At 37.2% G+C, this 19,382-nt stretch overlaps 1 protein-coding gene across 1 annotated transcript; it reads right to left on the bottom strand.

Annotated features, from left to right (window-relative positions):
* Positions 1-222: 222 nt before the first annotated feature.
* Positions 223-17,981, bottom strand: MS3_00009295 (uncharacterized protein). The gene is made up of 4 exons (XM_012944894.3): positions 16,446-17,981; positions 15,014-15,213; positions 11,480-11,990; positions 223-875 (listed from the first exon to the last, which is right to left on the bottom strand). The coding sequence occupies exons 1-2, from the start codon at positions 17,953-17,955 to the stop codon at positions 15,050-15,052; spliced, it is 1,674 nt and encodes a 557-aa protein (XP_012800348.3). The 5' UTR covers positions 17,956-17,981; the 3' UTR covers positions 223-875; positions 11,480-11,990; positions 15,014-15,049.
* Between the last annotated feature and the right edge of the window lie 1,401 nt (positions 17,982-19,382).

Here is a 19,382-nt window from a genome sequence, read left to right as displayed (position 1 = left end):
TATATTCCACAAACAGTTAGAAGCATGAACAATAACGATAAACACAACGCAAGCGTATATATACGGTATAAAAATGTCCTCGGGAAACGATAAAAAGTAGAATACTAAAAGAGACTATGAAACAATAGCATTTAAGGTCCTCATAAATGGGAAATACGACATGAATATGAAGATAGGTGCTTTTGGCGCGAAAACAAGAAATTCACATTTCTAAATTAGAATTACAAAAATAAAGCATTTAGTTAGTAAGTGCTGAGATCTGATTGTTTAGATTGATATCATAAATGGATTAATATTAGACTACCATCAAAAAGCCAGAAACACTGGACAGATGTTTTGTCTTTGTTATATTTGGTCGTCGCTGATTGCTGTGCCGGAAAACACTGATCATATATACTCGTAACGAGGAACCTCTACAATTCCCGCGATGCGAAAGTAAGAACACAAGACTGGTATAAGTGAAGATTTATTAGCCCCAAACACTATGACAACGACGAATCAAAATAGTTTAAAATACACTGGTTTATATATTAATTGTACATCCATTTTGATTAATAATTAAGATGAAATCGCATACTCAGTTATAACAAATCACTTACTGAGCATACATAGTTCATGTCAATGGAATATAAGAATGTCGTATATTATACAGAATAAAATATCATACTGGGAAAACACAATCAAATACTACACTGAATGATTCTCACGTTGAATCAAAACGGATGTTGAATGTTGAATAAAACTCATAATGAGTAAATCAATCGAAAATGGACTTTTCTTTCCGTCATATCAGTCTTAGTATGGGATTCCTCAGTCGTGAGCATCCACAATCCCGCACTCGGAACTCCAATCCAGGACCGAGAATTGTGATTAACCTACATAAAATATTTCACATTATACCGTTAATATCAGTTCTACATTTAGATTTTATTAGTAAAATATAAAAAGACCGATTATTTTATATGTTAAGATAGTTTGAAGATAATTGCTTACTTACTTACTCCTGTTACTCATCGTGAAGGAGCATTGGCCGCTCACCAGCATTCTCAATCCAACCCTGTCCTAGGCAATCTTTTCCAGTTGTTATTCATCCTTTTCATATCTGCTTCTATTCCCCGACGTGATGTGTTCTTTGGCCTTCCTCTTTTCTGCTTCCCTTCAGGATTCCATGTTGGGGCTTGCCTCGTGATGCAGTTTGATGATTTCCGTAATGTATGTCCTATCCATTTCCATCGTGTTTTCCTAATTTCCTCTTCGGCTGAAAGCTGGTTTTTCTCTCCCACAGTAGACTGTTGCTGATGGTATCCGACCAATGGATGTTGAGTATCCATTAGTTAGTATTAGTTTGAAGATAATACAATTGAATATATTCTAAAGAACCGTTAATTAAATACATCACACAATTTATTTCTTCTTCTAGTACCATACAAGAAAGAGATTATTGTACAAGTCTCCCAATGAACATCTATTTAATCTACCCTTTTAATCATTTGGATTACTCAAATTCATTTTAACTAGTGTTCATCACTAAATGTCAAATATACAAATCTCTAATAACATTTAGATTGTTTAAATCTATAGGTTATAACTTGATCTAATTACAATTAAGGTCATATTGAATAACATCATGTCATAAATCACATTAGTTTGTATGAAACATAAATGATATACCCTTCCCCCAAAAACAAAAAATACTGATATCAACTAAAGAATCAATTACGAAATAACACCAAACACATCATGAGTAAGAGTTAAACTCTATGGATCGTAAAGCAACAAAAGAGAAACGTAAACCAACTGACCGAGTAGTAGTAGTAGTAGTAGTAGTAGTAGTAGTAGTAGTATTTGTCGTTGTTGTTGTTGTGCGGTGTATTCCACTTATGTTAACAGATATAAGTAGTATAAAACACCAATCAAAAGTGGAATGAATAGAAAACAGAAAATTGAAAAGTTGAAATGAAGTGAACAGAAAGAAATTGAAAAGAAAACAGAATTAAAAGAACCATGAAGGATGTAAATGACAGGTGAAAAAGGATATGAAAATGATATCACTGATATTGCGGCTGAGAAATAGTGTAAACTTGGAATTGGGAAATACTAAAGAAACCAGGGTATGACTTTCGGGAACTATTTATAGACTGTTATTACATATATATTCTAATTGTATGGTTGTCAAATGGCTAGATTATTATATAAATTCACATTTTTCTTACCAAAAGCTTTCATTTGACCCACTGACTACTGTTATGAGATTCACTATTCTCATGTTATTCCCAAACTATTAGTTACAGTCTCTCACATTCGCAGGCACTTTTAGCTTGATCTTGTATAATTATTAATTTTGTTTTTATGATTTGCTGTGGGGTGGTTTGCTTGTACATAAACTACCAATGTCTGAAATATATTATTCGTAAATTGAAAGCTGAGATTGTGCTCTGGACTCAACGGGTACGGTTAAGCAAGAAGTTACCATTTTAAAAATCAATAAGGATTCATATTTGATGCAAAGTTTCTAGTGTTGGTTGACGTGTAATTGGTTTAGAACAGAAGCAAATTCAAACAAATCGATATTCTGATAGACGATTTCGTCACGTGATAATTAATCGGTGCAAAAGCAACACAAAGGAATTTTTACATCGAAGGAGAAAATGAAAGCTCCATGACCAAAACATTCAGCTCAGGGAACAGAACTTCACTTGGAGAAAAGCTTATGTGAAGCACATGGTCTATGTAAACAAGATTTACAATCACCGAGATGGAAATAATCGAACAGCTTCTTCATTTGTTTTTATCATTATGAGTGTCGTAAAATATCTTCGAATAAATTTTGTAAAATCACTTTATGTACTTACAAGTAGTTGCAATGAAATGACAAAATATTTAGACATTAACCAGTAAAATCAGAGATTCCGGGGATACTGTAGTTTAGGAGAATGGATGTATTGATTGACAACGTGAACTGAATTGTAATTTTGATTTCTGATTCGTTATTAAATGTAACCAGAAAAGAAATAAAATAATTCATAAAGCGATATATTATAACAAAATAATAAAGATGGATAGTGGCTAGCAGCGGAATCCAGGACGCTAATCTCGTCCTGTTTGGGACACTTCAGCTGGATATACCTGCATCGCAGAGTTGATGTTCACTCTGAGACTCGAAACCATTACCATTCGGTTCAAACACCATCGCGTTATCCATTTACCTACTGAGTTCATCCATATTTGCTTTTAATGCTTGTGAATTAAGGCAATATCGAGGCAATCCTCACAGGATGCACATATACCAACAAGAGATCGCAGTCCCAAACGACAATGGAAAAATTCAAGTAAACAATACCTAGTGAATGTAATTCTATATATATATATATATATATATATATATATATATATATATATATATATATATATATATATATATATATATCCTGTGACTCATTTTTCAAAGAGTTATTAGAAACCGATTCCAATAATAAATTTATATAAGAAGTGTCACAGAATGAGAAAAACTAGTTCAGAATTCTAAACCTACATAATGGATTGTTTTATTTGATCGAGATCATGAACCGATTGATGTTAGACCAGCACTGAAAACCTAGAAGCTCTGGACGGCCGTTTCTTCCTATTTTGGGACTCTTTATCAGTGCCCATCCAAGGCCCCACTCGTGAGATTCGGACCCAGGGCCTTCGGACTCGCTCGCAAACGCCCAACATAGTGGACCGCTGAGCCGGCATCCAGTGGTGTTAGTGTCTAATGGATTGGTTGAGGTTAGACATTAACACAATTGGATGCCCACTCAGTGGTCAAGAGGTTAAGCGTTCGAAAGCGAGACTGAAGGCCTTGGGTTCAGACCCCGCTAGGCCGGGTTGTGGATGTGCACTGTGGAGAAGCCCCACAATAGGACAAAACGGTCGTTCAGTGCTTCCAGGTTTTCAGTGGTCGTCTAACATCAATCGGTTCATGATCTCAATCAAAACTTAACAATCTCCACAACCCCTAAACTGATAATGGATTGTGTTAGGAGAGGGATTAAAAATGCTTCATAATCTTCATAAGGTAACTCAGCTAATTAATCAGCAATGAGCTACATTCAACCAAACGTCAATCAGTTCTGACTAGTTATTGGTGTAAAATAAATCTGTGAAATCAGTCTGTTTCACTCATACTAATTGTTTTTTATTAATGACGGCAAAATAAATCTATACCCTGTTTTCTCTTAATTTAGGTTCAATCGTCAACGACATCATTTAATCTCTAGATCTAGTCAGTAAATAACTAATTGTGTATAAATCGTCGGGATTTTAGAAGGCAAAACGAAGAACGTTAGCCATTATTATTTGATAATTCTGATTTAATCCTTAGGTTTGGCCACCATACGACCAACTCCGTTAAATAAGTTATTAGTCTGGATAACTAGTCTTATCAAAATTATTCCACTGGCACATAATTACACCATCGATCAAGAGAACACGAACTATACAATAATGTATTGTCTTGAACAAATCAATTTTTGGAGTGCAGATTATTCAGTTCTTCGTACTATTGACAAGTGAGTCAAACCCATCATGACCCAACCCCCAAAATTCCCTGGTACGACCAAGAGTGTGGAGAGTTAGCTCTCCCTCTCGAAATGCTCCCAAATGGCCTCGCCTATACAACCACTACCAGGGAAGTCCTACTCAATGCCTTCTCGGGGCATTACTGTTGTTTACAAAAATGAGAGAACGAAGAGTGAACATTCATCGATTTAACCGGGTCGGTGGATTCAGAGAATCTACCTAGGAGAGTTGGAAAACCCTGATTCCAAACCAATGGTCACATGGGTTCCAGGATTCTGAACGAACAAATGACGTATGAACCAACTGTTGATAACCGGATACCATGGGATTGCATTGCCTAATTTTGCTTCACTGCCTTGTAGATTAGACCTCTAGATCAAAGCTTGAGGTGATCCAATTTACCAGTCCATCTAAAAGTTATTGTGATAGAAATTCGCAGCTCAAATTGGTGAAATGGTTATGGATAGTCGTTTTGGTTCAATTCTGGGTAATCTAGATCTATAATAAAATTAGCAACTAATGATAACGTTGAATGTCAGGAATATTAATGATATATGTGTTGCATGTAATTATTATTAACATGTTTCTCGTGCATTGGATCTTTTCGATAGAGCTGTTATGTTCCCACGATACGAAAGTAAGAACAAAAAGACTGGTATAAATGATGATTTATTAACTCCAAAACACGACGACGACAACTCTAGTAGAAAATACACTCATTTATATATTGATTGTACACCCATTTTGAAATCACATATATGAAAAATACTTAGAGTTATAATAAATCACATATTGAGCATAGTTCATGTCAATGGAATACAAGAATATCTCGCATATTATACAGAATAAAATATCATACGGGAAACAAAAACGAATACTTCAATGAGTAAACATTACATTGAATTAGAACGGATGTTGAATGTTGAATAAGACTCATAATGAGTAAATCAATCGAAAATTGACTTTTCTTTCCGTCATATCAGTTCTCCTTTGTTGAAAATCCGAATTTTAATTTTTCCGAATTCATCCTCCCCCACGAAACAGTGTTGGATCCTCATATGCTCAAGTTACAATTAATTTGAATTTATTTAAGACATGTTTGTCACACTGAGCAGAGAACCGACTGAAAGTGACTGAGTGGGGAGGTTGAACGATGCTTGCCATGAGGTCATCGAAGTTTGATTCTTCTGAAATATTGTGACCAAATTTATTGGGAATTTCATTTGTAGATAATCGATCATCAAGGTAATTAGCATCTATCAAAATTGTATTAGATTTCTGACCATCATTTGATACATCTGACATATTTTCTGGTAAAACGCGAAAGTCTGTGTGAGCTGGATACGTCACTGTCTGTACATTGCATTTATGATGGAATATGAAGTGTTTCGTTTTTAGATTTCAATACTACCAGTAATCGGAGTGGTCATTTGTAAAGGCGTACTTATTGAAGAGACATGTAAAGTGGGCTATACTTGAAGCATCATAGCTTCAGTAATTAATGGAATAGCATCTTCTGAGGATGGAATTGAGGGATTAACCATAGTCGAATGTTGCTTGAGTGATTAAGGTTATCCACAAAAATCCATGACTAAGCATCAAACGACTAGAATAAAGGGAATGAAATATACTACTATTGAGGAAAATCCTGTCTTCCTATAACTTGACTTCAAGTGTGACAAAATAACAGGGAAGATTAATTGATTTTAGATTAATGGCAATAATGAAAAGGGCGTATCCAGCCTCCGAGACGGTCCTTCTATAACACACAAAACGCTAACTGAAACAATCGAACTGTAAGCATTCACACGTTATCTTGTCTCCACTAATTTACGCACATTTACTATAGCACAAACATCAGAACAGAAGGTAAGTTTTATATCCGAAACTCCGAACACATTCCACAAAAGTTGCGATTAAATCAACAAAATTGCACATTAGTACAATTGCTTTACGATGGACATAATGTTGATGTTTCAGAATCCTTCTAAGTAATCGACCAACAAAAATATATCACATTTATTATCCACTACAGAAGTGGTTACTATATAAATAGATTCCAACCAAGTTTCTATATCTAGAAGATAATTATCAATCGTTTTTATACCAAGTGACCTTATTTCCAAAAGAATGTTACATAAGTTCTTTCCCATGACCTTAATTATAAATGCGAATTTCTTACTTCTGAGCTTGTTAGGCTCCAATAAGCATAATGAATGGTAACTGTTGGGATCCATTATGGACCAGTACTATACATATATTTCTATCGTATAATTGCTAAATAACTAAACTATTCATATCCCTCTTAGTATGAGCTTTATTTTGACCTATGAACTATTAATACACCACTTACCATTCTTGAATTATGCCCTGTCAATCAATTACTACCTCACTCATTCACAGCCACAACTGTTGTTTCCTATATTATTGGTACGATGTGTACTGTTTGGTTGGTATATAAACCCCGTAAATTTGAAATAAATGATTCATATCACAAAGGCTTAGATTTGTGTTCTGGACTAAACTGACTGGGCTAGGCAGGACTGATAAGGACTCTAGACTGCTCGCGCGTGTTTTATGCGTCCTTGGTCCGGTCGATAATTCACTGATCTCTAATCTGCGGCCACAAATTATAACAGTTTTACTCAACTAATCCATATTCTCTAATTAATTATTAAGTAGTTTACTACATGATGATTTCGATAGAAATTCTCTTTTCAATCTTTGTTCCTAGAATATTCATGTATTTACCCTAGAAATAAACCAGGATTTCAACAGATTCTTCATCATAATTATTATATTATATTATCCTACATCTACATGTCAAACTTAGTTTTATTCAATCCTTTACTGATATAATGTACATAGATGTGTTTTTTCGAATGATTTTTATCAATGTTTTTAGGTTGTAAGTAGTTGAGGAGGATCCACAACACGTTGTCCTGTTACAATTCCGGTTGTTTCTTTATTTGAAAGTGTAGAAATCAGATAAGCAACTGATGATGTCCAAAACTACAATGAGCATTAAGCGATTGAAACATCTAGGGATCATAATACCGTCTAACCCATTTATCTAAGCCACAAATCTGTATCACAATGAATTAGATGGACTAAATAAATTAGATCATGATGAATTTGACTCAATTGTCAATAGTGCGAAAAATTGAATAATTTAATCTGCTCAAGACACTACAGTAATTTCTATAAGACTAGTTATCTAGATTAATAACTTATTTAACGGAGTTGGTCGTATGGTGGCCAAACCTAAGGACTAAACCAAAAATGTAACCACCCTGCAGAAATTACCTGAAATATGAATCATGCATTCAGAAACATTAACAACGGGAAGACGTTTCTTTGAGAATTTCATACAATCCTTCCATGTATAGATTTGAATAATGGGAGAACAACGGGCTACTCATTTTTCCAGTAATTAACAAAATGGTCTCAAGGTTGTAAGCAGCTGAGGGAGATTTAAGGAATAACTGAATTGATATTATTCTGCTACGGTCTTTTTTCCTATTTTTCCCATTCATAATCAGGGAAAATCGTATGAAACCCCTACCTTTCAGCTTTTTAGTGAACAATTACTAAGACTATTTGATCCCACACGCTGGAAGTCATTCAGCCGAATTGCTGGACGTATACCTCCATGTGATCATTGGTAATTAACATAATGTTGATGATTTAGCAGAAACCACTCACTTGGTAGAGGTACGAAGTTACGTAACAACTGCATTTGCCATCCATTAGAATACTTGTAAGTCACAATACATAGCGAAATTTTTAAACAGCTACATATGACCAACCGCATGGGATGAATGAGAAAATTAGTATTCAATAAACTATTATTGAACAAACAAGTTCCGCAGGAAAAATAATGCATAAAGTCGAAGCCGCTGGGTTGAAGTCCGTAAACCATACCTAGGCCACCGAAACCGGTGTTTCAAAAATCGTGAGGTCAATCAGATTATCACCAATTCCCCAAACACACATGGTCGAACTTCGGCCACTGGATAGCAGCAGTACTTTGGCGATGATTGAAAAGTCACCAAGCATCACCAGCACAGAACAAAATTACTCTCGCCGACGTATTGTGAATCCTACTTTTCACAATCATGCTAAAATTGGGACGGTGCATAGGATGCTAACCAAAGGATGAAATGACAAAAGAAGACAAATCAAACATCATCTACAAAATAAATTGTGCCAACTGCGAAAAACATTACATCGGACAAAGCGGACGCCCCCTCCACCTACGCCTACATGAACGTCGATTGGCAGTCAAACGCCACGACATTTTCTTGATTATATCAATACACATGGACAACTGCAGACACTAATTTGACTGGAAAAATGTGGAAATCTTGGATAGAGGAAATTCCAAAAACACCAGATAATTTTTACAAGCCTGGCACTCAGGTCAATCAGCAATCAACAAGTACATTGAAATCGATCCAATTTATCAACCAATCATGAAAATTATGCACGAATATAGGGACAAAAACCAAAATAAAGAAGTAAACAATGACAAATTTAAGGTCAACAAGAACCAATCAACATCGAGGTGTACAGGACAAGCTGTGAAACACATATGGAAAAATTCGAACGCTTCACTTCTATCTGAAGTTTGTGCTGATGATGTCGTTCAGAAGAACGATGAAAGCTCCACGACCAAACAATCCAGTTCAGAGAAAACTCTATCAAAATACAAATAACATAGACGATGTGCGCACGCACGAGGTTCTGAGTTGTTGCTGACTGAACTTTGCCTACTACTAACTGGTGGCAGTGTCACTACTCAAAAACTGGACTACACGAAACTCGACACTGATTTACCATAGGCTTTTATCACGGAGCATTTTCCCCATGCTTAAATATGTTACCTATATCGATACTTTATTTCATATTATCGCATCTTTCAGCGGCTGACCGTAAAACGAACGATTGCTTACGATAATCGAAGCCTACTGAAGAGTTTCATGGCCATAGTAACCTAAAATTATTTCAAACTGATACATGGTTAATTTGGGCATTAGTCTGCTTCGGATAGCACTCGATATTTCTACTGCGTACCAGTAGAAATCCCATGAATAAATCTGGCTACCAGCGCATCACATTGTCAGGTCAACTTATATTGTGTTAACACAGTACTTGTGTTAAATACGTTGAGAAAGGGAAAAAACGCCAGTTACTCAGGTAGACTTTTTTTCTTACGTAATTGTTCTTCTTAAACAAACGGGCAAAGTACCATATATTAGTGTAGATAAAAGCTGAATTAACAAACTAATACTTTTAATTTTCATCAGAAATATTTCTGATAGGATCGATTGACATGTATTAAGCCCAGAATCCAGTGTTTCAAGATTGTGACATTAATTGGATTATCCAGTGTCTGAACACTAAGCAGACGCAGTTACTATTAAGTGTGAACAACCTTTCGCAGACAGATGATTAACCATAGTCACTCGACATTCTGATCTCGGATGGCAGTTTTCTTAAACAGGTAGCACAATACCTTTTATTGACGTGCTGTTTACTCGGAATTTTACGGCTACATTTGATATCCAAAATGAAAAACGGCAAACTGACAAAATTCCACACCCCTCTCCTTTTGTTGCTCCCCTTAATTAATATGGGTATTTCTGATGGTCTCCCTCTTGCTCGCGTCCTTATGAATGGAAATAGATTTTACAGCTGGAATAATAGCACGACGACACCACAGATAACCCCAGATTAGTACAAGTCGCTCTGGCTTCTAGTATACATAGATTAACCTTACTTGTGCGCTCAGAACGTTTTATAATCACTATCAACACCAGAAATTCCGGGCACACTACCACGACGTGGTGAATTCTCACATACGAAGAAAGCATTCCATCATGTTGCTGCGTTTTCTAAGTAACGGATGTCACAGGTCTCATAATTGATGAATACGAGAAATAACAATACATTCTTGTACGCGTAACAACCCCACCACGTGTTAATCATTCCACATATAATGGCATTAAACTACTCGGAGATTGCACTTGAAACGGATTTCATACTTAAGATTAACCACCCGAATCCATTTATTTGTAATTGCAAGTAAGGAATAATTTATTACTTGAATTTCTTTTTGATCTAAATCAGAAATATTTCACAATAAAAGAAATTACAACAAGGAGATAAATATCAGTTTTCAAATGTCATTTACCATGAGATTCTGAAACTGGCAACCATAGAACGCAATAATTGAATTATGTTTATAGTATCGCCAAAGTAATGTGGGTAATCACAATGCAACCCTTTATATTATCTGGGGGGACATACGATGAAATTAACCAAATCAACTACAAACGAGGGTCTACATAAACGGCATAATAATAACAACCTATAATATTGCACAAATCATGAGCCTAACTAGCCTAACCAGACATAAAATAAATAAAGGCACATAATATATATGTATATATATATATCAAAACATTTGTTTTATATAGTAAAATGTCTTAGGGTTTCGTAGAACAAATTAATATTTCATTTAGGATATGTTTTATGCCAATAAAACAATGACTAAAATAAACATGAGTGATTATATAAGCACATAAAAAGTAAAGCTTTAAAGTGGTTGACTTCATAATTAGACATGAATGGATTAATGAATTTAATGATCGGGAGACATGATACCATCAATACAACTTAATGGGACCTGATTCCTCAAATAGAAATGCAACATAAATATACCATATGCTAAGCAGTGGAAAGAGCAAAACGAACAAATTATTTATTATTTAACTTTATAAAATATGTAAGGCTACTGCCACATAAAAATATTAGGATCTATTACAAACATAATAAACATGATAGTTGTGACCATGATGAGATAATCATCTACATGACATATATACGCATGAAAAAACACAGAATAACGACATACTCATTTGCAAGTGGCCATTAATAAGCTAAGCATAATGAAACGCGGGTGTTAAATATACTGAAATATATCAGTTCGCTATCGCACGTCTAAGTTTCGTTTCCGGTCACTCCCGACGAATTTGGTGCACCATTGGATTCATCTTCTGGAAATTTAGTTGAATCAGATTTAGCATCCGCTGAGTCACCCTTTGATTTAGGCTTTGCACAACCTTCGGCTTTCTCCATTTTCGACAGAATATCTAATTCATCCTCTTGTTCCCCATTAGAACCGCCACCAGGAGCCTTGTCATTTCGCTGACCATTTATCGCCAACGATCCATGGTGTCCGGGCATCAAAGGAGGTGCAGGATAACGTATCAGCGAAATGCCAGCTCTGTCATCTGATATAGGTTTCGGACTAAAGGCAATTTTTAGATGAAAAGGATGAGCGTATCCAGATAAGTGAACTGGCCGGTGATTTGCCAAAATGAGGGCCTCAAGAGCCTCAGTCAACGTATCCCATTCTACCAATCCTGTCCAAGAGAAATAAAAACTTACATTCAGTCATTTTTCATATTGGATATTTATAATAAAGTTTGGACTTAATGGTTTTACACATTGACTAACTGATTGACGTTTCTCGTCGGAAATCACCTGAAGAGAACACTTTAATGTACAAAAACTGGGATTCGATACAAATACGCGGTAGTCAAGTAGATGTAGAGATAAATAAACTACTATTCATATAATCGAATGTTACCTTGTTTTCCATTTACACTGATTTATAGAATCTTGTCAAATATGGTTATTATTCAGTAACACATAGGCAAACAAGCACGACAATAACTAGACACGTTTTTAATACCCTAATTTATTAACTTTTGGGTAATTCACAAAAGTTCGACTATGTACAAGACCAATGAAAGTACACATATAGGCTACGAAAACTAGATACTGCACTACGTTAGGCATACAACCATTCTTGGTCTGGGGTGATCGCATCTATACGTATGTGTATACTATGGAATGTACAGGTTTCTATCTGTGCATTCCGAATATACATGTAATGCATACTTGCGGCGGTTTTACGTTCTATACTGGTGTGTTCATTATAGCTCACAACGCTTTTCGAAGTTTGAGCCCTCAAATGCCCTGATATGGTCGAGGGTAGAGTCAGCTCTCCATCATGAAATGCTCTCACATGTCCACGTGCATACAGCCACTACAAAGGAAGTCCTACTCACTGCCTTCTCGTGGTATTAATGTTCTTTACGAAATTGAGAGGACAAAACGCGAATGTCTATCGCTTTAACCGGGTTGGTGGATTCCGAGAATCTACCCAGGGGATTTGGAAAACCCTGATTCCAAACCAATGGTCACACGGGATCCAGGATCCTGAGGGAACGAATGTAGTACGAACCTATTGTTGGTAACCGGATACCATGGGACTATATTGCCTAACGTTGATCCATTATCATGTGAATTAGACCTCTAGGTCAAAGGCTCGCGGTGTAACCCCTTAGTAAAACCACCTGACTCGGTTTTGGCACATAGGTAGTATCTCAGCCTCCACGTCAGTCCGTCAGACAGTAACAACGTAGAACTTCGCACGCACGTACATCAGTTCGAGTTGCCATGCCGCATTAGCACAAGGATGCAGTTGTCGATTTAAATCCCGTAGTGGTAGAGGTAGTAAGAGTTTAAGCAGTAATCGGAAAGATTAGGGTTTGAAGATGTTATTCAAGGAGTATAATCCAGTGAAACAAATTTGGAAAGAGGGAAACAGGGACATGGAGAGTTCGGAAGATTAGAATTCGGGAGAACACAAAGAGTGGATGCACCTGCACCATTGCAAACAATTTTGAGCCATGTCATTCAGGGTCTCTAACCATCGGTTGCTATCATCTCGCGGTCCCCAACCAGGTAGTCTACACATACCGATATGACTCAGCTCACTTGTCAGTGACTTCAAGGATTTGCGCCATGTTTTGGCCTGGCCGCCCTTATCTTTCTTCCAACCTACTCCTGCAACATAAAACATCGCACGTCGGGGCAGTCGGTGGTTGGGCATACGTAACACGTGTCCCAGTCATTTCAACTGATGAACTTTCACCACTTCATCAGTTGATTTGCCTTCTTTACATGGTACCCGTTTCCTAACAACTGTATTACTTACTCGATGGTCCCAAGATATACGAGCAATGTTTCGAAGACACCTATGATCAAATACTAGTAAGCTACGAATATCCTATACTCTTACTGATGACAGCCTTCACATAAATTGAGTGAATTATGTGGCGTGTATATATTTGGTGCCTTCTTGTACCACTATCGGTGTTTGAGTAAATATTTAAGTTCGAAGTCTTCGGAAGTGATAAGAAAGTGTAGATTATGATGCGTCCGTCTGCACTTCATAGTGTATGCTCCAACGTGTCCGCCTCACCGTAGATATCGATTTTTCCTAATTACACGTACCATGAACCTTAAACGCGTCCATTTACTTTCCAGTCGCGCACTCTTTGCAAGGCCCTTTTTTCCGACGAGCCTATAGGCTTCTACTTAGTTGAGTGGGAATACTACTACTTAGAGATACTTATGGGTTGGTGGAAAGGCCCTACAATATTTTCACATTGATTTGTCTATTTTCCAATTATTCTCACTGAGTTACTTGGTGCCCAAACTGATCAATTTTACTTTAAGCTTCAAGCGAACGTCTAGTTATCTTTTCCTTGCACCTTCAAAGTTAGTAACCTTTCATCGACCCTTGGTCAAAAAGTTGGTAGTCAATCCCCTTTATGAGGTCGACATATTTCGTCAAACTTGGGACCAATATATGCATGGCACTCACCAATATGCCAAGGACCATAACAAGGATTTTCATGTCAAAATAATCACTGAAAACTACCATCCGAAATAAGTAGTCTCCATAGTTATATGTAACAAAATATTGGAATGCTAGGTATTTGCAGTCGCATTTAGCATACCTTACGAAGCTTTTGTCGGCTGATGCACAGTTATACATTACATACACTGAAAAATTAGCTTCATACTGTTTATATTCTTTCTTTTCAGCAACCAAAGGCTACAAACTAGTGTCTTACGTCTTAGTGAACTAAACGCAAATGGGATATTTTTGGAATTGAACAAGAGACCGTTACAATTCATAGTGCTGATGAAATGTGTTACGCACTGGACAAAGTATGAAGATTCTGAAGGGATTCCGTTATCAAGTACAGATCAGTGAATTTCCAGCTCCTCATGGGAACAAAAGAACATAACAAACTTCGCGTTTTGGAAACAATTATTATCCTGAGGATCAGCAAAGCACTACTTATTTTAGAGCTGACTAACGGATAGTAGTGTTGTGTACAGGTGTAATCAGTATAACAGTCGTAATATTTATAACATAAGTTAAACGTTCAATCATGCACATAGTAATCTAATCACTACATTGAAAAAACACTTATGACTAAGCTTGTGTTCAGGATTATTGATAAATAACTGGTCAATAGGGATAAATATACTATATGTTCAGTTAATCATTATCAGAACTTACCAAGAGAAGTTTTTTGACCTGCTTTAGAAGTGAATATTACAACACGGGGTGGAGGTGTGGCACCACAATCTGAGAACACTCGGCAAATGTCATCTGGACTAAAATTAAGGGGGCATTGAAGAAATGAAGTGTGCGAGAAGGTTCAAGAATTCTACTTTTGGCAGCCACCATTGAGTTTCGGAAGCGGTTGTTGGGGTCCGCTATAACGTAAAAGAAAGTCCATTAAACTTAGTGCAAGAGAAACCAAAAGCCTGTACGGCAAAAAATTTACAGAAAATCTAAATTTTTTCTGAATCAAAACTGAAGCCGGTCAAGTTGGAGCTTATACAACGGGACAAGTAGAAAAAATATTTACTCCTCGGTATACTCGTGCACCATAGAATGACAACTGGGGACAATTAAACTTGTCTGACTGGTTAGGCACAAAGGAGTTACAAAACATTCAGACTCAGGAAGCTCAAATTAACGATACTTGCACTGTCAAAGTACACAAGGGCTAAAATTGAGTTGTCGGCCTCCTGAAGATCACCATGTTTCGATATCTTCGCAGTGATAAGCAATATAGGACATGATGCATGTGTACATAGGTTTGAATCCTATAACCCATTAGCACAGCGAGCCAATCCCAGAATAACAATGGTAATAAAAGTACTAATAGTATCAAAAGATCAGACATCATAGATCAAATTCGAGAAAGTACACATTTGTGATGTGTGAAGAATTAACAGGGAATCAATGAACCTAGTATCTAATTGCGTGGACCTCACCCGAGCAGTCTGAAAACAAGTACATGGCTCATTTCAGTTGGTGTCTTTGAAGATCAATGTACGTTTGTTAGTAGTTTGTCTTCAAATATCAAGGCCAAGTAACAGATGTAACATATATTAACTAGTTTTCAGGAGACTAGTGCGAACTGACTTAAAATTATTGCTATGGTTGGTTAAGTAGACATTGAGATCGAATTGATAGTTCTGTTAAATGCGAGAACAGTCAATGAAGACCTACTGATCCTTGTCATCACAAATTTGTGGAACGTTAAATTTGTGAGATACAATGAGTTCGTCGTAAGGAAATTGCGATGAGAACAAGCCTACACATAGGTCAGTCAGTAAGTTATGAACTTAACAATCGATGGTTAACTTCGCTAATAATAAAGTCCATGCAGGCAATTGCTACAATGCCACGCTTAGACCATAGACTGGAACGGTAAAAAAACCTCGTCTAAAATTATAGAGATTTGATGTGCACGAGTCTTTGCAACTAGGGAAATGGAAGTTGCTTATACTTAAGAGGTTTGGCAGGAATCTTCGTAACTATGAATATAAATATATGGAAAGTAGAATACAAAATGTTGGATAGCATTAAAAACTAGCCCCTCCAATCAAATACAACGCTAATATATGGGACACTCTAAGGTACAACAAAAACTCACTCATGTAATTTTTCATAACTGGTGACCCATCAGCCAATGTCCCCAGATTTTCATGTTCCTTAAGCTCCGTCACCTTGCTGTGATGAAACTGAATAACTTGCTCAAACACACACACTCCACTGAAGTATCGATGTATGAGGTCACCTGTTTCTGGGTTTCCGACTTGAACCATTGCATAGCCAGGGCGTGTCTTCAGGAACTTAATCCGTGCAACATTACCATACAGACAAATTAAATTGAACAGATGATCACAATTCATGCGCTGTGGTATATTGCTGGCCATTAAAACTACACCTTCAATAGCTTCAAAAACTGACAAGTCCGATTGACGAGCAGCCGGAGTTGATACAGATAGGTTTGATGTTGAATGACCAATCCCAATTCCGCTAGCATTTACTTGATGAACTGAAGGAGGGGTTGGAAGTATTATGATTTGTGATGGTGGTGTGAAACCAGTCGAAGCTTGTGGCCTGAGTGACTGGATACCAGCAGCCGGGATCATATTAGGTTGCCAGTAACCTGGATATGGAGAGGCAAACGGTGTCACGGCAGGGACAGCGCACGCCGGAGGAATAAGTGGACCCACTCCATAGTAACCCATCGGTGTTTGGGAGGGAGGGTAGGGTTGTGCGCCATACATCGGAGACACATGTGGGAATGGGGCGGCTGCAGGAGGTGGTAAGATTGCAGAAGCTACGGCTGAATTGGGAGGCGGAGCTACTGAGCCAAGTAGCGTACGCTGAGTGGAAGAATTGTTCAGAGGTCCTTCTAAATTGCCACTTGGACCAGTGAAATCCCAGGACTCACTATCGTTCTGAGTCACATGAACACGTTGAAGACGGGAATATGCAACCGTAAGATTACAACAACCGGAATATATGTCAGCACCATCAAGCTGCTCTTTGGCTGCCCTAGCCTCTTCAACATTTTCAAATTCAACAAGAGCTTCTAATGAACGGTCAACATTCTTTTTCCCAATAAAGGTTCTTAGGATATTCCCATGAGGAGAACAGATTGCCTTTATTACATCGACAGTTATTGGGTATTCAGCATTTGAAATATCTAAATGAAGAATGCGTGTAGGGGCATTGTTGTCCAAGGCTGAAGACTGTGATTGATGTTTGCGGTCAATTACAGGAGTAATTGTTTCGGAAGAAAATTCCAGCCTAACGCGATTCGGACCGACACAAAAAGGGTTGATTTTCGCCATGTGGACAAGTCTAGTGGGAGGAGAAATTTCACAAAACTCAACAAGAGCAGCTCGACCACTGCATACCAGCTTGGCATTTTTAATCTGCCCGTATCTGCTGAAAAGACCAATCAAATCCCTTTCTGTACAACCTTCCGGGATGTCTGCAACGACAATAGTGCAACTCGGTTGATTAGTAACTAGATAGGAGATATCAGTTGCCAGGTGAAGGCTTCCCGGTACTGTCCCTGTAGTGTTGTAGAACTGAGCGGTAGCTGCGGCAAGAACATCATACCTTGACCGTTTTGCAGGGTGCGCCATTTCCGACGGAAATCGATGTGGCCCGCGGGGAATTGAAACATAAATTACTGAATGTCTTTATTTGGTTAATATCAGTAAATATAGGCTAATATCCACCAAAACATTTATAGTGACACTTAAGCTTATGAAAAATACATAAACCTCGAGAGGTCATCCTCTGAAAAATAGACAAAAGTTGAGCAGATTTTGCGAATTATCCCAACCCTTGAACCTTATCCAGAAGAGCCAACTTAAATTAATGGGTGCAAATTATTTGGTTTGAAATCATGTTTTTCTAGTGCCAGCCCAATTCCATAATGGTTCTCGCTTGAGCCCACCTTCTCCCTAATTTCTTTCTAGACCTCGATCTTTTCATTTCGACAGTTCTTCCTTGCTTTCCTAATTCAACTTGTATGTTTTGGATGCAAACGTGTGTTGCCAATATCCAATATCTTTATGACGAGCTTGTATAAACTGAATAATTAGTTTGCTCTCGCTTCCTGTCGTTTCTGTACGGTTGAAGGCGTCTTTAATATTCAGTGCGTGGTGGTATGCACACTCAATAACACTAATTCTAGTCAGGATGGTAGTTAATTGTGGATCTGCATATCTTCTTATCAAGGTAGATGTGTTTATCTTTACCACATTATTCTTTCCATTTTTCATCATTTCATCTGCTTCAAAATTACTAGCTATCCCCGATATACAACTTTCATACTCCATGACTGAAATTTATCCAAATATTTATCATTATACGTTCCTGCAAATATATTAGTTGATAATATGTACAACGGAACCTAATAAACCCCTAGTACGCCATCACTAGATATTTCACAACCTGAAGACCTACTACTCTTATTATTATATTCCTTTCCGATGCTAAGACTACCCATACAAAAAGTTCCAACGGGTTGAACATTTTCTCGACAAGTGACATTCAATCAATAGCTTCACATCACACACACGTGATTAGTACTTCGTGGGCAGATATCATGACAAAATTGGGAGTTTCCAAGTTTTCGAGTCTTACTGTACACTTAGTTTTTAGAAGAGCAATGTTTATAACAGATACTGACCGTCAATAACTTAAGTGACGAGAGACCGTCTCATGAAACCCATGAAAACACTGGTTGGGCCACACTAGATTGGTGAAGATGTGTTCCACCAAATTTGGTCTAAATAACTACCGCATAAACTTTTGAACCTAAGTAAAACCTGCATTGTTAAGTAATTCCCCAAAATAAACAGAACCAATACCATTCGACATTTATTCTAACCTTGTTAGTTCTGACTTACACTAGTAACCAAGGGTGTTCGGCTAGGTATCGTAGCCGTATCTTGAGACTATTTTGGTCGACAGCAAAAAACAAATTGTAGAAAATCAACCACACGCCTTTAAGTTCACGAAGCCACTGAACTGTGGAAAATACTTGACATTCAGAGAGTAA

The sequence above is a fragment of the Schistosoma haematobium genome, chromosome 5, assembly GCF_000699445.3.
Source record: "Schistosoma haematobium chromosome 5, whole genome shotgun sequence".
In the NCBI taxonomy this organism is placed as follows: Eukaryota; Metazoa; Platyhelminthes; class Trematoda; order Strigeidida; family Schistosomatidae; genus Schistosoma; species Schistosoma haematobium.
This window is presented reverse-complemented; position numbering and strand designations above follow the sequence as displayed.